The sequence below is a fragment of the Protomyctophum parallelum genome, assembly GCF_964188405.1.
Source record: "Protomyctophum parallelum genome assembly, chromosome: 10".
Classification (NCBI taxonomy): domain Eukaryota; kingdom Metazoa; phylum Chordata; class Actinopteri; order Myctophiformes; family Myctophidae; genus Protomyctophum; species Protomyctophum parallelum.
In genome coordinates this window covers 44,923,112-44,945,511 of record NC_139704.1, presented here as the reverse complement: position 1 = coordinate 44,945,511, position 22,400 = coordinate 44,923,112, and the positions used below count along the sequence as shown (strand labels likewise).

Below are 22,400 nucleotides of genomic sequence, written 5' to 3'. Positions count from 1 at the left end.
TCAGTCAGTCAGTCAGTCAGTCAGTCAGTCAGGCAGTCAGGCAGTCAGTCAGTCAGTCAGTCAGTCAGTCAGTCAGGTAGCCAGCCAGCCAGCCAGCCAGCCAGCCAGCCAGTCAGCCAGTCAGTCAGTCAGTCAGTCAGTCAGTCAGTCAGGCAGCCAGCAAGTCAGTCAGGCAGTCAGTCAGTCAGTCAGTCAGTCAGGCAGCCAGCAAGTCAGTCAGGCAGTCAGTCAGTCAGTCAGTCAGTCAGTCGGGCAGTCAGTCAGTCAGTCAGTCAGTCAGGCTGTCTACCAGTGGTGGAAAATGTAGCCTACTCAAATGTTTTACTTAAGTAAAAGTATCAATACTGCAATGCAGAAAATACAAGTAAAAGTTCGGTATTCAAAATGTACTCGAGTAAAAGTACAAAAGTATCGGCATCAAAATGTACTAAAAGTAAAAAGCACTCATTATGCAAAAGGTCGAACTTGAGGAAATGTACACTTTCCAGTTTCCACTACTGCTATCTCCTAATATACATAGTGGTGGGAAAGGTAGGCCTACTCGCAAAGGTAGTAAAACTAAGTATTTCTATATACTGCAATATATAGAAATACTCTTTTACGTAAGTAAAAGTCCAGAATTCTAAACGTAGGCCTATACTTCCGTAAAAGTACCAAAAGTAAAAGTACTCATTGTGACAATGTCCCATTTCACAAGTTTTCAAATATAAAAAATTATCTTTCAAATTGTGAGCTTGTAGATCGTCTATTTTCAAATGGCTGAAATGTAGGCTATTAAGTAACTTAACTAAAGTTTAAAAAATAATTGTAGTTGAGTAAAAGTAGCCTAAAATATTTGCCTCTGAAATGTATAGTGGAGTAGAAGTACTGACAATGTGAAATACTCCACTAAAGTTAAAGTAGTACCTCAAAATTGTATATACTTAAGTACAGTACTCAAGTAAATGTAAATTAATTAGTTACTTTCCACCACTTGCTAAATGCTAATATATCATCATCGTTTTACAGAGGTGCCATTTTCATCTGGCCTTGGCCTTCAAATCGAGCAATCCGTGTGCCCTCAGGTCAACATCGGAGGAGAAGATCGTTTTCCTGGTAAGTTTAATAAAAGACAGCTAATTTGACACATTTTCTGTATAGATTTCCACTCGTTTAAACTTTTTTTTTAAACTACCTTCCGACAGGATTTTATATCATGTCTCAGTTCCACATTGCCGAGCTGGCAAGACGGGGAACCGTAAAGAAGATTGTTGGCTCAGCTCGACAGACCGTAGCTTATAGAATAGGGCCCACATTCAACTTCAGAATCAACACAAAGTAAGTATAGCTGCTATCGGTGGAGACGAGCTTGAATTCTTGTAAGTGAATACTGACACCTAGTGGTAAATGTGTGGTACTGTAGTTTACGTTGTCCATGGTGCTGAAAATGAAAGCTAGACCTAGACTAGACATCAGCAAAATAATGAGGCATTTCAGCACTGGTGGAAAGAACATTTACTCAAGAACTGTGGGCTACTTTGTACAAGCATGAGATACTACCTAATTTTTACTTTACTTGAGTATTCAATTTTTTAAATACATACTTGTACTTCATTCATCTGCAGATGCTTATATTCTACTTTTTACACCACATAATATGTGACAGCTTTAGTTAGCCTACTACTAGTTTTCTTTTTAAAGATTTGAATATTAACAGCCTACAAAACACTTCTACGATCTACAAGGCAAGCGTGTAGGCTTGAAGATTTGCTATTTTCAATAACTTTGGTAGCCTATACTGTAAGCATATTGTGATGCCAATGTTGTACTTTCACTCAAAGCCTATAGTATTTGTGGTATTGATACTTTTACTTAACATGTAGGCTAAATACAAATCTATTTCCACGAGTCGACGCTGATGTTCAGTCATTGCCAAATAAACTGAATTGATGAGTTTTTTGTTTTGTTTTGTTTTGTTTCAGGTCATTATATCCTCTGGGACTACCAGAAGAGTTTGCATTCGTGTCAATGTTTCGCATGAGTGGCAGTACCGTGACTAAAAACTGGAATATCTGGCAAATACGAGATAGGAAAGGCCAGGAGCAACTTGCTGTCAGACTCAATGGAGAATCCCAGTCTCTAGAATTCGCCTTCATTGGACGCGATAAGAAAAGGCAGAGCGTTGTTTTCGCTTCACTCACGTTCCTTTTCAACTCTCTGTGGCACGACATCATCCTGAACGTCAATAAAGGTTCCGTGACTCTCTTCGTGGATTGTGTCATGATCGGATCTCAAAATATATCACCCCGAGATACGGTCAACGTGGACGGCTTCACTTCCATTGGGAAACTGGCAGACAGACCTGTGGTAGCAGTTCCGGTAAGCTATTTTTTAGACCTAGCCTATGTATATATTATCTCTATCTGTGGTGGGAATGATACTTATAGCTTATAGGTGCATGGTTCGGGCATCTGGTAAGTATGCCTCTCAAGCGTCTCCCTAGGGAGGTCCTCCATGCACGTCCCACTGGGGCAGACCAAGGATGAGTTGGAGGGATTATATCTCCAAAATCGTCTTGGAACGTCTCGGGATCCCCCAGAATGAAGTTGCTATGATGTTGCTCTGGAGAAGGAAGTCTGGAGCTCTTTGGTGGAGCTGTTGCCCCTGTGACCCGACTACGGATAAGCGGTTGAAGATGGATGGATGGGAATTTAACTAATTAGTAATTACATTAACTCAAGTATAGGCTACTGTAGATACAATTTCAAGGCTACACTTTATACTTGTTTTCCAATTTACAATACTTTTAGGCCTACTTCTACGCAACTACATCTCAGAGGCAAATATTTTATAGCCTACTTTTTACTACGCATACAGTATGCTATACCACTTCATCCCTATTTAAACTTTGGCTATTTGAAAATAGCAGATCAGCGAAGTGTTGTGAGCTTGTAGATCTGCTATTGAATACTTTAATACATTTTATATATTCATAAATACCTTGTAAAATGGGACATTTGGTACTTTAAGTATATTTTGATGCCAAAACTATTTACTTATAAAAAAAACCTTTGTATTATGATAATTTGGTAGCCTACTGTTATTATATATAAAAAACGAATTTAAATTGTTCAGATTGCACTTTGATTGTGTTTGAGCAGATATACATTTGCATAAGAGAGCTGCTCCTGGCTATCTTGTCCCTAACAGAATCCTAATATCTGTTGTTACCCCTGCATTAACAAACAACTTCTACAAATATGTGGACATTGTAGAAAGTGGCAGTGAATAAACGCAGCCTTGTGCACAGCTGCACACACAGCACAGGCTGTACAATATACATTAGGCCTTTACCACAGTTCAGAGCACAAATCAAGGCATGTTTTCTATTATTATTGCGCAATTCACGCGCGAGTACAGTCTATGGCGAGTATACGCACAGATTCACATTCCATTTCTACCAACAGCTTGCAGGTTGCGACATATTAATAAGGTATATAGACTATACTAATATGCCTGCAGCTCCTTGGATACATTGAACAAGTAAGACGCGCAAACGCGGGAAGCGAACGCAGCTTGTGTGTGTGTGTGGTTGTGTGTGTGGTTGTGTGTGTGTGTGTGTGTGTGTGTGTGTGTGTGCTACAGCTGCGCCCTGTGTGTGTGTGGGTGTGTGTGCTACAGCTGCGCCCTCTGGTGGCGGGCGGGTGGTGTCACAGCGGGACAGACACACAGACACACACACAGACATGATCTGCAGGGTCTCATAGTTAGTGCTCATTGCGTTCGCAATGACAATATAGCTGCACAAACTCATCAAAGTCAAGCTGCCGAGCAAGCAGTGGAGGTCACTATATTATATTGTATGCCCTGCTGAATTAGCCTGTTAGTGGTAGGTCTACCCTACATTTTACAACACATACAGCTTACATTTTAACACAATGTATTTACTCAGGGAAAACAGAGACACACGGTATAGGCCTATCTCCACAACATAGCAAGCATTGCTATTGCTTAATACACGTTCAAACAACAAATATTTGCTTATCCCTAGGTGAGATATGAAAGAGTTAATTTTCTTGTAGACTAATTGTGGAATTCTTTAAGATCAACATTTGTTTTATTTGACACATGGATGATAAGACTTTAACTTATTTTGACACTGTCACTCGAACTACAGTATAGGCCTATTTATATTGTCCAGATGAACACATTGAAAAGTTAAGGCTGTTCAGTGAAACGTTGAGACTTTTCACATAGCCCTATAGCCTACTATTGATAGCATAATTGTGTTAGTGGTTCATCTTAGTCTATAGGCCTATACCCTATACTAATTCCGTTGAGTTCTTTCCCTCACAGTTTGAGCTCCAGACGATGTTGGTTCACTGTGATGTGATGCGACCCCAGGAAGAACTGTGCAATTATCTCCCAGGCACCACATCGGTAAGGAGAAACAAAACTAAATCCAACCAATGCTGACTGACTCTGACAGTCTCATTCAATGAAGTGGGGATTTGTGCATGCATGTAATGCAAAGAACTTGAAAAGCAGCAAAAGATAGTTGGTCAAAAATAGCAGTGGTATAATTAACTCTCTCTCTCTCTCTCTCTCTCTCTCTCTCTCTCTCTGTATTTAATTGTTTGTTTACTTACTAGTTACAATTGCACTATTGTTGTCCTGTATTGGTGTATGTCTTTAAGACTGAGAGTGCTCCTTTGAGCACAATGAATTTAATTGTATTTATACTCTGTATTTAATATGTCAGACAAATATATGACTATCCTTCTTCCACCCCCCCCAAAAAAATAGGCTATTTAAAAGTCCCGCAACTCGCAATCTGTCCAAGTAACTCCTCCCCTGCCACACGTGCGCCTCTTGCCATCATCCAATCACTACCCCAAAAGCAAAAGACAGCATGGATATTCATGAGCCTTTGATGGCCACGGTACCTCGGACGGCATTAGGTTAGTTGAAGCGGCTTCAGTCGGGTGGTTCTTTTTGTGTCAGGGGGTCCGTCTGTCTGTCACCACCACCCAGCTGAGACCCAGAATCAAGGACTAATCTATAGCCCCTTTTCCCTGACACCGCGGGGAGAGACCATGGCTCGGGCCCCGGGCTATCGGGGGCCTCTCTTGACCCTGCTTCAGATTGTCCTGCTTTGCTCCGCTCAAGTAAGACTTTATTATAAAATACACTTTGTGTCTCTCTTCTTTACAGATCGACGAAGCGGAGTTTCCGCCGGTGAGTAGGCCTATGATGGAGGAGCCGCTATACGATTTGTATTCCTGTGGTTTTGGACAGGTGGCTCACCATAACATAATCGCGATTTATATATAGGCTATTTGGCATAACGTGTGAGAAGAAGAGCAAAACGACTTGAGTCTAATATATATAGGCCCTAGTAGTCGTTCCCGACTTCCCATCCGCGTGTTCTATTGCTTTTGAATTGATTATATCGGTCATTATTAGTGATTAGGTAATTAGGTATATGAATTATGAATATCAATGTAGCCTATACATAAGAGCATGTTTGTTCAGCGACATCGTTGTTTTTCATTATACTTACACAAACACCAATATGCACCTGCTCCACATTTTCTATAGGCCTATACTTCTTTTAGGTCTATAGGAGCTATATAAGATGGGGGAAAAGTGAGGATAATTGTCAGCTAATTAAAGTGAAATTCATATATATTCTTTTAATCTTGTTAATATTGCTGTTTACTCAGATAGGGCAAGGAGCAGCTGGTCCGGGACCTGCAGGTGTTCCAGGAATTGATGGCGTTGCTGTAAGTGTTCATAGAGTTGGAAAGTAACTAATTACATTTACTTAAGTAATGTACTTAAGTACAATTTCAAGGTACTTTTACTTTACTGGAGTAATTCCAATTTTCAGTATATAGCCACTCTACACTATAGGTTGTAGATTTTCAATATTATTACAAAACATATACATTTGAACTATAGCTGTAGCCTATACTACAAGATCTACAAGCTCACAATGTGTTGCGATGCCACGCAATGTGAGCTTGTAGATTAGCTTTCTTAAATTTTTCAAAATAATTTTTATATACATTTGAAAACTTGAAATGGGAAATTCTGAATATTGAGTACTTTTACTTTTGGTACTTTCAGTACATTTTGATATACCAATACTTTTGTACTTTTACTCAAGTAAAGACCGGATTCCGGACTTTTAACACAGTATTTACTGTTGCAGTATTGATACTTTTACTTAAGTAAAAATTGTGAGTACTTTTTCCACCACTGGTTATAGTAAAACTATTTATGATCCATAGTAGGCCTATACCACAGTGTTGCTTGCCTAAAAACAACTGATTGATTGATTGATTGATTGATTGTTTGTACAGATGAATTCGGTTTCCCAAGGTTGTTAAAAGGATACCGGTAACACAAAAAGCCCTATAAGGCTTGTTTCCATTGTGGTCCTGTGTATTCAATTCATTAATTGATCAACTGATCTACAGCCAATCAGGCAAGACTCTACCCATTTAGGCTTCGATTTGATAGTGATCCACTTACGACTGCTTAATTCTTTGTGTCATCACTTATATGTCACGTATATGATGTTCCTTCCTCGTATCTTATATCCTGCGTGAGTTCTCTCTCCTGAGAATTGGTATCTTGACCTGAAAATGCATTTTAAAGGAGAATTCCATGCTAGAATGCGTTCTTATCTTTCTTACCTTTCTTTGTAGTTGTTACGTCCCCACCAAAGAGGTCCAGGTGTTTTTTTGTGCAAAAAAAAACTCCTTATTTAATGAATTGCATTGCATTGAATGGGAATTTAATGGGGCTATGGGGTGTTTTTGTACAAAATAACACCTGGACCTCTTTGGTGGGGACGTAACAACTACAAAGAAAGGTAAGAAAGCCTTTTAGTATGGAATTCTCCTTTAAGGAGAGACTTTCCAGTCTCTGCAGTCAGTGTCCTGTCAGCCTATACTCTAACAAACACTCAGTGATTATTATCAGGATATAGAACCATTTAACAAAACACATCACTGACTGTAACTTTAACCAATATACAATTTGTCTCGTTACAGGGAGAAAGGGGAGACCAAGGCGTGGACGGCCTTACTGTAATTATGAATTCTAAATCAAAATGTTTTAATGATGTACTTTGTTTTTGGTCTATCCTTTATTATAATTTCAAACGTTTGTAAAAATTATTATTATGTGGGTCTTCTGAATCATTCTTATAGGGACCCGACGGCGATGGTGGTAGACCAGGCTCTGCTGGATTGCCAGGCATACCTGGAGCTGATGTGAGTGGTATTTTTACACAAAACATTGTAAACCTAATTTGTGTTTTGGGCCCTGTGTTGTTGTTGATATTAAATTGGCAAGAATAATAAGGTCTGTATTCAGGACTCTCTCGTGAGCCGCGGGGGAGGTGGAACCTTGCCAGGCATGTCTTATCGGCTTGCTACAGCCCAGGCCCGTGAAAGGTCCGTGTTAGCCCCCGAGATCCTGTTGCAAAAAGTACAAAAAGAGAGGAATTTAATAATCAGGGTGAACAAAATTCGAATTTCCTTTGTGAGAGGGCATAGCGGTCATTTTGTGCAACGCCGGCCTGAATGTAATTAATGTATGATGCCTCCGGAGTTTCTGGGAAAGTCAAGAAAACAGACATTGTGTGATGTTAATGTGTGATGAAATTATATAGCCTGACAAAGAGGGAATGCAATTCATTATTTTTTTGTGAGGTAACAGTATTGATCTTCATTATTGTGTTCTGGTCATCATGACAAATCATGACATTTTGATTCAGTCACCCGGTTCTCAATGATAGTTCTGGGTACCAGAACCGGTGCAAAGTGTACTGTAAGTGGGGTGTCTGTGGGCCTAATAATGCATATTAAACCGGGGAAAGATAAAAAAAAGGTTGAGAATCACTGACTTATAAGTGTGTGTACCGCGACTACCGCGACACAGTATTTTAGGAAACAATAGTGGTATTGTGTGGGTTTGCTTGTTCTTGGAGTGCGGGGTCTAGAATCCGCAGCCCGGTGTGGAATGGTGTCTTGTCAATGGGTCTTGTTTGAGGACAGACCGAGGAATGTTGGTGTCCAGCAGTGTGGGATAGCTCTCACCTCCTCGCCACTGTTGCCAGATTGTGTCAGAGAAATGAGCAGCCAGGTCGATGAACAAGCGCAAAAGAAGTGACTATTCAGTATTTAACCCATTCTGACCTGAGATCAGATTCATACGAGCTTTCCGCCGGACACACACTGGTCTGATGAACCCATTCTGACCTGAGATCAGATTCTAAAATTGTCAGTCGCTCTTCGATTTTTTTTCAAAAATAGCAGACCTACAAGCTCGTATCGCGCCACTCGGTGGCGCGATACGAGCTTGTAGATCTGCTATTTTTAAATAGCTAAAGCATAACATGAGGCTGACACCAAAATGGGTGCCCGGTCAGAATGGGTTAAGTCCGACGTCATTTTCTAGTTTGCATTAATGAGGATTTAGTTGACACAATGAAATAAAATGGCGATAGTATCCAGTGTGGGGCAGACGGCCTGTCACAGCCAGATTTGGAGCAGCAGCTTTGTTTGTTGTGAGGAAAGCGGTAAAATGAGACTTTCGTGGTTGTTTTCGTCTCAGATTTAGTCCGACGGAGCGTCACAGTATAACTCTATGGGGACACAAAAGCGACACAAAAGTAGGACCCGGCCGGAAGTATCTCTGGAGGGGGCGCTCACGTCACGGCTAAACTACTGAATAGGCTTCTTGAAAATAGCCGATCTACAGGGTACAGGCTTTAGTTCCGACATAATAACAGTCCGACAGTCATTAGACCGACACCCTACCCCTAACCTAACCCTAAACGGAAGCACAACACAACATATATCAGACCAACGCATGTCGGGAGCAACGGGTGATTTGCGCATGTCAGACTTTTGGTGTGTCGGATAAGCATGCACACCCCGATCTGCAAGCTCACTGTGGGCTTCGGACGGATGGTAGATCGGACAACTAAAATCTAGTATGGGGTCCCTGGAACAAAATATCTTTAGATGCAGGGTCGTTGGACAAAATACATTAATCTGGGGGTCCTTGACATGGAAATGTGTGAGAATCACTGGTTTAAACAACATGCAACTACACTTTAGATTAGAAACAAGCCAAAAGCACACAAAAACGCAACCCGCAACTACTGAAATTTATAAGCAACTTAGCTGAAAAAGAAGCCCAAAGTCGCTTATAATAAGCAGACATGGCACACTGCTCCTCGCACCCCTTCTGCTAACATTGCTGACTTTGTGCTAATCCAGTGCACCCTGGGGTGTGCCAAAGATCACAGGGAGGTGTGAGACCTTGTTGCAACAAAATCATACAGCAACTTGCCTTTTTAGGTCATCATATTGACCAAAATAGTCCAAAAATGTTCTAAATTTTTCAAAAAGGAATAGTGAAAACAGCTTGTAGATTGGCTATTTCTGCTATTCGTTGTACACGAGTATAGGGCATAAGTGGTTAATATGTCTGAAAATCACAAGTGTGTGTCTTTGTTTGTGTGTGTGTGTGTGTGTGTGTGTGTGTGTGTGTGTGTGTGTGTGTGTGTGTGTGTGTGTGTGTGTGTGTGTGTGTGTGTGTGTGTGTGTGTGTGTGTGTGTGTGTGTGTGTGTGTGTGTGTGTGTGTGTGTGCGTGCCATCTTTGTCAGATGTAAGAAGGGGGAACTCCAAGTAAAGACAGTTGAGAACCACTTTGTTAATGCATCACCAGTTTTCAAACTTTTTCATGCCAAGGATCCCTAAAATGATATGTATTTGACTGCCGTAGACCACCATCTGAAAATGTTTGGTGCCAGGGACCCCCCAGAAGAAAAGATTTGTGTAAAAACAAAAACAAACTAAAAACATCCAAATTGTTCAACATTTTTCAAAACACTTTCAAGATTTTTTTTAAAGCAGATGACAAGCAAGAGCTTTGTGAAAAATATATGTTGCTGTATAGCAACATAATGTCACAATTGATATATGCTTTCCCGGTTTTAATCGGTTAAAACACTGAATCACTGTGAATACACATTTATGTATAATATTTCCTATTCATTACACTATTACTGCCACACATATTTTGCAGAAGAAAACATTTGTTTAGAGTTGTCAGATGTCTGATGCAGCAATTAAGAAATAAATACATGAGGGGCAAGATATACTGTATTGTGATTATATAAGGCTACGGCTTCTTTAGTCTTATATGCACACTCAGCCTGTCACATAAGGTATAATTAGCAGTACGTTTGACCAAAAAAAATGTAGCCAAAAAGTTATGTTGCTAACCAAAACCTAGCATAGTAGCGGTTTATCATCATTATACAATGGAGAACTTCAATGGAGAGTTCCACTTTGATTATGTTGTTATTGAAATATAAGCACTGACCGACACAATGAGGCATCAAGTATGACTTAAGATGTTCTACAGTATACTATATAGACGTTAGGGGAGGGGCAATAGCTATATCTAGCATTTTCTCACTCATGAATATTAACATCAAATTGCTCCTCCCAAATATGGACACAGACAACGATATAGGATACTGTGACATTTTGGCAATAGTATAGCGTGGCTGTTAAATATCCAGAAACAGTGGTACATTGACATAATATGTCAATGTACCACTGTGTATTCATTATATATACGGGAGCTATATCTAATGAAAACATGGGACCACTGATAGATGTTTTCATTGCTATTTGAGGTTGACCTCAAACGGCAATGAAAGTGTGTATGTACACTACAGTAATGTGTAATGTAAGTAAACTATGACTTTAGCCCATGATTGTTTCAGCGTCAAAGAGCACTTACTCTGCCCCATTTGACACATCATGGCCGATGTTCACTTTGTTCTGACGTGCGCGTTAAGTCAAATCTTCCTTTGTGTGTGTGCAGGGTTTGACGGGCCCTGTGGGAGACGCCGGGACTGACGGTCCCCTCGGACAGAAGGTGAGTGACTAATGGGCCTTTCATCTTTTCAGCTCCGCTCGTCTCCCAGGGAGAGAGCCGTGCCAAAGTGCCGTCCACTCCGCTGCCATGACGGTAGGAGTCACCGTGGCGTGAAGAGATTCCTCGTGATGAATGGCTCTTAATCCTGCAAGTGTTCTGGTGTAATCTCTGTGGGGAATGGAAGTCAGAACATCGGTCCTCATTAAACTAAACATTGCCGGGTCAAGTGTGCCCCGGCCCAGTCATGCGATAAGATTCCAGAGGAATGTCAACACAAAGTCTCCTGTTTTGAGGTCTCGAGTCTGCTCCTTTTGACATGAATATGTGGGTCAGCGTAGAAGTTATACAGTATCTTAATGTATTATTGAGGAGACACTTTAAATTAAAGTCATAACTGTTTTTCCAATTAAACAAAAGTTATTTGGTATAGTTTCCACAATAACCATTCCACATGAATAAATGTTTTCTTCTCTTTCTTCAACTTCTCAATATTAAACTATGCTTAAATGAGTAGGCTTGACTATTACATTACTTTAATAAAGGCATTAATATCATAAACATTCTTCATTTTTCTCCGTAGGGTGAACCTGGGAAAGTTGGATCTCGTGGATTAGCTGTAAGTTACACTGTTATCCTCTCACTGTTAGGAAGTAGGAACCCCTAAAAACAAAATATATATATTCACACAAAATGCACCTGCCACATAAAGATATGTTATGTTCATTAATATTGGGTTTCAATATGTACAGATGTCATCATCATTTGATTACACATTCTATATTGTCTCTGTCGGGTGGAAACAGCAAAAGTAGCAGATCTACAAGCTCAAAACACATCGCTTAGCGTCGTGTTTTGAGCTTGTGGATCTGCTACTTTTGCTGTTTCCACCCGACAGAGATGCTTTCGTGTGATAAACAGTAGGTCGTTAATTTAATATGGAGAATATGGAGGTACTGATTCATTGTGTTTGTCTCCCTCTACAGGGTGTTGGGGCCGATGGACAACCTGTAAGTAAATGATCAATGATACTTGCTGCTATACAGTATGTGTTACATTTGATGTGACCATAATTGTGGTGTCAAAACACAAACCCAATGTGTCTCTTTGCACAGGGACCACCAGGGCCGGGCGGACTTCCAGGGCAATTGGGCAAAGGTGGACCCCCTGTGAGTATACTGCCAGATAGCGTAGTAGACAGACAATGATTTAAATTGCCGTTGTCGAGTTTCACAGCTGTCTTTAGCGTGTTGTACCAGAAATATAGAAGTGAAGAAATAGACGAAGGAATAATAACACTAGAGTAAATAAATAACACACCAGGAGCCTCCTGACCGCATCACTGTCGTGGCAATAATCACGTTAACCCACAGATGTCGTGTATTGGCTACTGAAGTCACATGACCAGGAAGCAGATAACGACAGGTAACAGAAATGTATAAGGTCTAAGGACACCAAAGGTGATGTAACAGGTTGGAGTTATCCTCACAATGTGAGGGTGAGATGAAGGTCATGAAGAAGGTGTCGTACACCGCCGACCCGTGTAATATTGCTTAATTGAACCACACTTCTGGGTGGTTTGAAATGTGATATGATTGAAAAAAATATGTGTCTCAGTCTGGACACTCTGTCTGGACACTGGAGCCTGTGACCAGCCTGTGACTGTCGTTTGCCAAAAATAGATGCGACGCGTTCTGTAATTTTGACGATGCCTGAATACACAAATCCAATCTGATCACTTGCAAATAACTGTGTTAATTATGTTATGTTACTCTTAGCTCTGGTCCATATAGCTCCATATAACTCTCAACTTCCGCTGGTTTATCACATCACATATCTGGCCTAATTCTGCTGTGCATACCAGTGCTGCAGAAGGATGCATTTCTTTAGACGACCATATACATCAACCTACAGCAGAGGAACGTAGAGTCAAACCTGAGAGCCACTGAGATGCAGCAACAACCAATCAGATTCTACAGATGTGTGACTGTATCGTTCCAGAGACAGTGCACATTAATCCACATAACTGGAACGCCTGATTCATGCTTAATTGTGTGCCAGCGAGCGTCATGCACGAAAGTAGCTCATCTACAACACGCTGCAGCACTTTGTGAGCTTGTAGATCTGCTCTCTTTGGCACGTGACAGCGCCTCGCAATGAAGTATAAAACAAGGCCAAAATGTTCAATGCCTCAATACTGAGTCTAATATCGAATCTATAAAATCATAATGGAATTAAAGTCCAAGATTCAGGGTCCAATACAATGACAAAGGAATTAATACATTTAATTTGTTTTAGATGTAGGGCTGAGTGATTCAAATAAATATGATTTTTTTCAAACCTTGGCCTCAATTATGATTAATGGTTATTACAAGGTGAAAATAGCAGATTTGCAAGCTCACATGTCACATCGTAACACGTTATGATCTTGTACATCTGCTATTTACACAATTTCCGTATGCCACCAATCCCACCATTGTACAACAAAGTATAGTACTAGACTAGTTAACAGGGTTTTAATAGCACACAAAGAAGGTTATTTGATTAACCACAGCGTCGGTTGCTGGTTCTAAATAAGGGAGTGGACATGATCATTACACTGATTTGGCCAGCCCTAATATGATCTCTCTCTCTCTTCCTACAGGGTGCCATGGGCGTGCGAGGACCACAAGGGCCTCGGGGGCCAGCCGGCGTCAGAGTAAGCATCACAAGGTTTATCTTTTAAGCCAGGGGTCTTCAACAGGTGGTCCAGGAGGGGGTCCTCAGAGTAGTAAAACATGACAATATTGATTGGCTATCGTCCAGCGATAGCCAATCAAATTCATGTGTTGCTTTGTTTACCCTCCACGCAGAACGGTGATGAACACTGACAGTGATGATTCCAATGCACGACATACTGTGTAGAGCTCATTACTCACAATTAATACTTAAAGTGGTTGCACACTGGTGCGTTGTTTTCGCTGCATTACAGTAGAAAGTAGGAGGCTATCACTAGCTGTCAGCCTGTCGCCAACACCCACTAAACCCCACTAGACAGTAGACAGTAGGAGGCTATCACTAGCTGTCAGCCTGTCACCAACACCCCACTAAACCCCACTAGACAGTAGAAAGTAAGAGGCTATCACTAGCTGTCAGCCTGTCACCAACACCCCACTAAACCCCACTAGACAGTAGAAAGTAAGAGGCTATCACTAGCTGTCATCCTGTCACCAACACCCCACTAAACCCCACTAGACAGTAGAAAGTAAGAGGCTATCACTAGCTGTCATCCTGTCACCAACACCCCACTAAACCCTACTAGACAGTAGAAAGTAAGAGGCTATCACTAGCTGTCAGCCTGTCGCCAACACCCCACTAAACCCCAGTATAAAGTAGGAGGCTATCACTAGCTGTCAGCCTGTCACCACCAAACCCTAACCCACTACTAGACAGCTGTGGAAAACTGATAAAATCGACCCGTCCAATTATTATTTTTACGGGCGAAATATCGGCAGTGTGCAAACGTGATTGACATGAAGTGAGTTCGATTTCTTTTTGTACGTTATCCGAAATTCGCTCTGATATTTGGCAGAGAATAAAAACCAGATAATTAATTCCGTATGTAACCTTTGACATTTTAATAAAACATTTCTTGTTTGTGTCAATTTTAGGGTGCATCCGGAATGCAAGGCAATACTGAACTGGTAAGGCTCAATTAATTCTGAAATGTAATTTAATTGCTGTATTTAGAGCGCTTGTTCAGTAACGGGTGTCTCCTCATCTCTTTAAAGATTTAGGCCCTCATTTATCAACGCGGTGTACACCCAAATATGGGTTGTACACCGTGTTGATGAATGAGGGCCTTGTGTTTGACTCAAAGGCTTTCAGGTTTTGGCTTTCATATTTTAATATTATAACCACACCTGGGGGTCTATTAGAGTAATGTTAACTCCATAGACACATACAACACAGAAAAAGTAAAATAAAAAAATCACGGCACTCCATAATCATAATAATAATAAACAGAAAATACATTTTGGTCACCAATTTCATCCAATCAGAGAGATTTATGAGCTTTGTGAGCAGTTTTACAGTGGTCCTGTTGTGTCTGCTCATGTCTTTGTGTCGTCACTTCCAAATGGACCCGCCGTGTATCCTGTGTGTCCTGTATAGACCGATTCACAGAGGGGTGCCCTGGGCGCGGCCATTACTGAGGGGTAATCCATGGAGCAGGTGCTCCGTAGGCCAGGTGTAGCTAATCAGTGCTGCTGCACTCAATGGTACACCTCAGTAATGGCCGCACCCAGGAAACCCTCTGTGAATCGGTCTATACTGTCTCTCTCCTGAATGGATACAATTGGCGTCCCGATCTGGGAAAGTTTTTATTTGTTGACAAAATTGTCAGTATATGTAGTTATATAGTTTGTGTTTATTTAGTTTTTGTTTAGTGTTCGTCAACAAAAGAAAAAGCTAGTCGACGAACATTAATTTCGTCCTAGATTTAGTCTAGGAAATCACCACTGTTCTGTAGCTGACTGTATGCTTTGACCTTGTGCTCTATAGTGCCCAAACTCCTGTGCTCCGGGGACCTCCGGTCATCCAGGCCTTCCAGGCATGAAGGTGAGTAGGATGGTCAAACGCAGTCACAATCACCCAAGTCTGATGCAATTTACACATCCTACCTGTTTTTTTCCCCCCATTCAGAATCGCGTCAAATAAGAACTGTGTTCCAAAAATGTACAAATGATCCCAGTGGTTTGACTCATGTGGATATGAAGAATCAACTGACGGCGAGAACGTGCTAATGTTCTCGCCGTAGTTACAAGTTTCGCTAGAAACAGACTGACTGACTGTCATAAACCATGGGTTCTCAACTCGTGGGTCGCCACCCTTCGGAGGGTCGCCAAATTATTTTGGGGGTCCCCGGACAAAAACGTTGAGAACCCCTGTCATAAACGACACAGAGCCAGCCACACTGACAATATCGCCTAGACCGCTTGTCTATTTTTGGACCACAACGCTTATACTGTATGAGACGATTTTAACCCATTCTGACCGGGCACCCATTTTGGTGTCAGCATCATGTTATGCTTTAGCTATTTAAAAATAGCAGATCTACAAGCTCATATCGCGCCACCGAGTGGCGCGATACGAGCTTGTAGGTCTGCTATTTTTGAAAAATCGAAGAGCGACTGACATTTTTAGAATCTGATCTCAGGTCAGAATGGGTTAATCAGACCAGCGTGTGTCCAGTGGGAAACCTCGTATGAATCTGATCTCAGGTCAGAATGGGGTAAGATGTTCTTCTCCATAGAGAAAAACGTTGGCGAACCAGGGGAAGAACGAGTGACGCCAGGCCTTCTGTGCTCTATTATGCTAGAGCAGTTGTTCTCAACGTACAGTATTGGTCGGGGACACGCACATGACTTTGGGGGAGGTCCCCAGATTACAGTAAAGTGACAATTTAAGGACTTTTAAGACCTTTTTCATAGGGGGAATGAAAAGAAATTAAATTGAAAAAGAGCATTATTGCATGAAAACAAATTATTCTATAACAACTGGTCAGATAATATAAGACTGAGGTAAAAATGGTGAAAATAGCTGAACTTCACAATATTTATCTGTGGAACTGAGTTAGTTAATGCAATGCATCAACTCCTACAATTCCAAGTGCTTGTCAGCGTGGGGGGTCCCCACTTCAATTATGATTAAATTGGGGGTCCCCACTACAATTATGATTAAATTGGGGGTCCCCACTTCAATTATGATTAAATTGGGGGTCACCACTACAATTTTGATTAAATTGGGTGTCCCCACTTCAATTGTGATTATATTGGGGGTCCCCACTTCAATTATGATTAAATTGGGGGTCACCACTACAATTTTGATTAAATTGGGGGTCCCCACTTCAATTATGATTATATTGGGGGTCCCCACTTCAATTATGATTATATTGGGGGTCACCACTTCAATTATGATTATATTGGGGGTCACCACTTCAATTATGATTATATTGGGGGTCCACACTTCAATTGTGATTATATTGGGGGTCCCCACTTCAATTATGATTATATTGGGGGTCACCACTTCAATTGTGATTATATTGGGGGTCCCCACTTTAATTGTGATTATATTGGGGGTCCCCACTTCAATTGTGATTATATTGGGGGTCCCCACTTCAATTGTGATTATATTGGGGGTCCCCACTTCAATTGTGATTATATTGGGGGTCCCCACTTTAATTATGATTATATTGGGGGTCCCCACTCCAATTGTGATTATATTGGGGGTCCCCACTTTAATTGTGATTATATTGGGTGTCCCCACTTCAATTATGATTATATTGGGGGTCACCACTTCAATTGTGATTATATTGGGGGTCCCCACTTCAATTATGATTATATTGGGGGTCACCACTTCAATTATGATTATATTGGGGGTCCCCACTTTAATTGTGATTATATTGGGGGTCCCCACTTCAATTATGATTATATTGGGGGTCCCTAATTCAATTATGAGTATTTTGGGTGGCCGGAAAAGGTTGAGGACTACTGTGCTAGAGGTTCTCAACCTGGGGTTTGGGGGACCCCCAGGGGTCCTTGAGGGGGTTCCAGGGTGTCCCCAGCCTAAATGATTGAAACCAAATAGAGTATAGACCCTTACAGTTCTGTAATTCCAAATGGACCAAATGGACCAAGCGGGGTCCATTTGGTTCCATTTCACACAGTGAAGTTTGGGGGGGTTCCAGATAGTATACAATGGAGGTCTGTGGCCTAATGCAGGAGTTCCCAACCTCTCTATTACCATGGACCGTTGACAGTTCATAAAATGGTCGCGGACTGCCATGGCTGGGGGGTGGGGGGGGGGAACTGAGCGTTCGCGCATCATCGTACCAAAACACGGAAGACAGTTGACTGGCCTCAAGGTTCCTACCCGCTTATAATATCACAACATAATGTTATATCATTGTCATTGACGCACAGTTATAGATTCACGGTCGGGAAAACATGGGATTCCCTTCTCGTGTACCAGTGGCAGGACTTGTCCCGCGCACTAGCACAGGTACATGTACCAGTGGGTGGACTTGTCCCGCGTACTAGCACAGGTACATGTACCAGTGGGTGGACTTGTCCCGCGTACTAGCACAGGTACATGTACCAGTGGGTGGGAACCTCTGGCCTAATGCATATAAAACTGGGGGTTTATCATGGTTGAAAACCACTGCATTATGCTGACAGTGCAGCAGGGGGCGCCATGCTGTCTTGTGGACATTTTTGTCATACAAAATGAATGGACAATAACCAGAAGCACATAAAGCGCTATAATCCCTGCATGACCATAACAGGTCTGTATCTCAGTGATTGTTCAATTGGAACCAAACGGACCCTTCATTTGTACACTCTCAGACCTTCACTAGTAGTTGGACTCCTAATGTGCCATAGTGTCGTAGTAGGGTAAATCAGTGTCATGTACATGTTCTGAAGAAAACCTGGGGACTTGGCATTCAGTAAATTGGTTCTTATTGATCAACATAGGAACATTATAATGGCATGTAAAAAAGAAAATCCAACATTTTCCACGGACAAAATGATCCTTCAAATGAAACCTCCTTCAATGTGTTTGTCCTATACTCTTCTAGGGCCACAAAGGTGTGAAAGGAGAAGGTGGAGAGCCAGGGAAACAAGGGCACAAGGTATGAATCATTGATTGATTGATTGATTGATTGATTGATTGATTGATTAATTGATATATATATATAATGAAATTAATTGAAATGTTTAAATACACATCATCAACTTTCAAGGTTTTTCTTGAAATTGTGAAAATAGCCAATCTATTCACAATGGCGCTGCGTCACAATGGGTTGTGAGCTTGTAGATCAGTTATGTGCACGTGACACCACCATACCAAAGAAGCATGTAAAACAAGGCGGTTTAACACTAGGACGTCGGAGCAGCCGTTCTGACCGATTTTGAGATTTTAAAGTTTATTTTCTTAGCCCATGGAGTCCAGAGAAAGTTCCCCTTGCATGACGTTGTCTAAATATTCGATTTAAATCATCTCTGTTGTTTTTCTCCATTTGAAATGTTTTGTGAATATGATTTTAGGCATAATATATCTCCTACTCAGTCTGGCTATTTCGGCCAAATCGACCGCCGTCCCCCTTTCTCCCCCGCCCGTCTACTCGTTCACACCTCCCTCTCCGGCTGGAGACGACATTGTTGCCTGCACGCCATAGGCGGAGCTTGAACTTGACGCCTTGGGGTGCGACTGCTTGGCCAACGCTTTTTTTTACCTTTATTTTATTATTTTAGCGTTTTTACAATGCCCTAACCCCTAAAAAATGAGTTATTTAGGTAGTACAGCAGCTCACACACATACACACATGCACTACAGCCATACAGCGAGTCATCATATCATGATAAGAGAGATTATTACAAACTACAGTCAGGAGCCAGAAGTTAAGTTTAAAAAAAAAAAAATATATATATATATATATATATATATATATATATATATATATAATTATATTGTATAACAGCCAGAGCCAGGCACATTGCTCAGAGTCAGACGAAATACGACATTAGAGTTATATATTGTCATTTTTATATAGAGGGGGAAACATTATAGTTATCGAACACAATGCACAATGTACTGTAAGATGTAGCATTTATTCATATTATACACAAGTAATTTAATTGAAAACAGCCTTTGACTAAGAAAGGAAAGAGGTCGTAATATATTGTTTCCGTTTCGGGAGAAATAAAGTCATTGCATGACAGCGCTTTGTGAGCTGGCAGATGAGCCATTTTCAGGGAGGCACCATGATCAAGTAGAGTGGGGGAGAAAGGGGGACGTCGGTCGATTTGGCCCAAATAGCCAGACTGAGTAGGAGTGAATTTTTTTTTCAGACATCCTAGTGTTAAGTGGTCAATCCATCGTGTTGCCAAACACGTCTGATGACTTATTTCCTTTGGAAAGAGAGAGAGAGAGAGAGAGAGAGAGAGAGAGAGAGAGAGAGAGAGAGAGAGAGAGAGAGAGAGAGAGAGAGACTCTATAGCCAGTGTGGAAAACGTGGATTCTCATACAGCAGATATTTAAATGGATCAATTTACATAATTGCCATTGAATATATGACCACCAAAAAACAATCAACTAAAACAGGGCCTCGCCTTCACACGCACGCACAGGCTCACACACACACACACACACACACACACACACACACACACACACACACACACACACACACACACACACACACACACACACACACACACACACACACACACACACACACAGTCAGAAACCTTTTATCTCCATTTATCTCCAACTTTTCTAGTTTTTTGTGTGAATTGATGCCCTCTTCACCATACAAGAGTGCTGTCCAAAAGTAGTGAAAATAGCAGATCTACAAGCTATACACAATGGTGGATGTGACTAGTTGTGATCTTGCAGATCAGCTATTTTCACTATTTTAAATTCATTACAAAGAAAATCTTATATAAAAAAAGGTTTTGGATATACAAGGTTTCTACCCAACAGCAGTGACATAATACAACTTAAATGCAAACAAGGGATTCACGACACTCGATCTGTCCTTATTATTATTTATGCGACCATGTTTATTTATGCCACTATATCTGTGCCACTACGTATATTTCAATGAGGGGGAATGTACAGTACCTATGAGTAATGACCCTGTACGCTTGTAATGCATGGAATATGATTCATATGAAGTGGTGGCGTTCAAACACAAGCACACATTATCCGTAAAGAGGGGGGGGGGGGGGGGGGGCTCATATTCGGTCGCGCGGCTGGTGTCGCGTACCGAAAATAGCCGACCTGCAAGCTCACAACATGTTGCATTGTGACCAGTGTTGATTTTGACAGCGAATTTTGATTTAGTCTTTTGAGTGAAATTCCATTTAGTTTTAGTCATATTTTAGTCATCTGAAATGTTTTAGTTTTAGCCTACTGTTAGTCCACTGAATGTCATAAGATTTTAGTCGACTAAAAGTAGCCTACAATTGATTTAATGATTTAGTTGACAAAGATATTTTGGCGGGCCTTGATGGCTGATTTTACACTCGGTTGCATTCTGAAAATAGACGATCTACAAGGCAGTGCGTTCTGAGCTTGTAGATCTTCTATTTTCACAACCAAACATAAAATCTCTTGTCTTTTAGTTCTACATGGAGCCTCAGTTTTAGTCGATTTATTTTTTAATTCAGTGGAATATTTATATCAGTGGAAAAAAGATAGTCGACTGGACATTTTCTGTCCTAGCATGACCAAATGAACACAGATTGTTGTGAGACATGTTGTGAGCTTGCAGGTCGTCTATTTTCACAGCGTGTAGTGCGCGGCGCGCGACACCGGCACGTGACTTGCAGTATAACCCATTCTGACCGGGCACCCATTTTTGGTGTCAGCATCATGTTATGCTTTAGCTATTTAAAAATAGCAGATCTACAAGCTCATATCGCGCCACCGAGTGGCGCGATACGAGCTTGTAGGTCTGCTATTTTTTGAAAAATCGAAGAACGACTGACATTTTTAGAATCTGATCTCAGGTCAGAATGGGTTAATCAGACCAGTGTGTGTCCGGTGGAAACCTCGTATGAATCTGATCTCAGGTCAGAATGGGATAAATCATCCCTAATGTGCCCATGCACCATATAAATGGAAATGAGCCAGGGCCCGTCTGCCTTCATCACCTCCTGCCTGGCCTGCTGATTTAATGCCAGTCCCGGGAATCATTTCCTCCGTTCAATGAAGTCTCAACACGTCGATGGACCTTGTTGCACTCGCGGTCGGTCTCGCTTCTCGCACGTTTTACCTCCGCCGCCCCGTTCACAAAATGTAACGTTTGCTTTCCACGCCTACAGATTCACACTTTTTTTTTTTTACAATGCATATTTCACGGTGTGAATCAAACGTGTTGCTGGCAGATAAAACCACTTAAAAAAAGGACATTCTTAACCCATTCTGACCTGAGATCAGATTCATACGAGGTTTCCGCCGGACACACACTGTGTCTGATTAACCCATTCTGACCTGAGATCAGATTCTAAAAATGTCAGTCGCTCTTCGATTTTTCAAAAATAGCAGACCTACAAGCTCGTATCGCGCCACTCGGTGGCGCGATATGAGCTTGTAGATCTGCTATTTTTAAATAGCTAAAGCATAACATGATGCTGACACCAAAATGGGTGCCCGGTCAGAATGGGTTAAAAAAATACTCTTACTGTATACAGACAGAGCGACTTACAATAAATGAGGTAAATCGTCACACAAGTAGACCACAGAGAGAAAAGTATAGTACTTCAAGAAAACTAGGACACTCACATCTGTCTAAACAACATGCTATTTATTAACATTAGCTGTAGATTTGAAACTACTGTAAATGGTAAATGGTGCATTTATATAGCGCCTTTATCCAAGGTGCTTTACATAGATTGTG

The 22,400-nt window shown here is 41.3% G+C and overlaps 1 protein-coding gene across 1 annotated transcript in view; it reads left to right on the top strand.

Annotated features, from left to right (window-relative positions):
• Positions 1 to 22,400, top strand: part of col9a1b (collagen, type IX, alpha 1b) — a gene marked incomplete at both ends in the record, with an annotated part of 49,006 nt that overhangs the window by 5,224 nt on the left and 21,382 nt on the right. Inside the window, 15 exons of the mRNA XM_083775053.1 lie at positions 1,185 to 1,317; positions 1,962 to 2,358; positions 4,336 to 4,419; positions 5,194 to 5,217; positions 5,706 to 5,765; positions 7,044 to 7,079; positions 7,203 to 7,265; positions 10,904 to 10,957; positions 11,538 to 11,573; positions 11,941 to 11,964; positions 12,070 to 12,123; positions 13,599 to 13,652; positions 14,605 to 14,637; positions 15,497 to 15,553; positions 18,573 to 18,626. Coding sequence (XP_083631179.1) covers positions 1,185 to 1,317; positions 1,962 to 2,358; positions 4,336 to 4,419; positions 5,194 to 5,217; positions 5,706 to 5,765; positions 7,044 to 7,079; positions 7,203 to 7,265; positions 10,904 to 10,957; positions 11,538 to 11,573; positions 11,941 to 11,964; positions 12,070 to 12,123; positions 13,599 to 13,652; positions 14,605 to 14,637; positions 15,497 to 15,553; positions 18,573 to 18,626 — 1,163 coding nt within the window. The remainder of the gene's footprint in view (positions 1 to 1,184; positions 1,318 to 1,961; positions 2,359 to 4,335; positions 4,420 to 5,193; positions 5,218 to 5,705; positions 5,766 to 7,043; positions 7,080 to 7,202; positions 7,266 to 10,903; positions 10,958 to 11,537; positions 11,574 to 11,940; positions 11,965 to 12,069; positions 12,124 to 13,598; positions 13,653 to 14,604; positions 14,638 to 15,496; positions 15,554 to 18,572; positions 18,627 to 22,400) is intronic.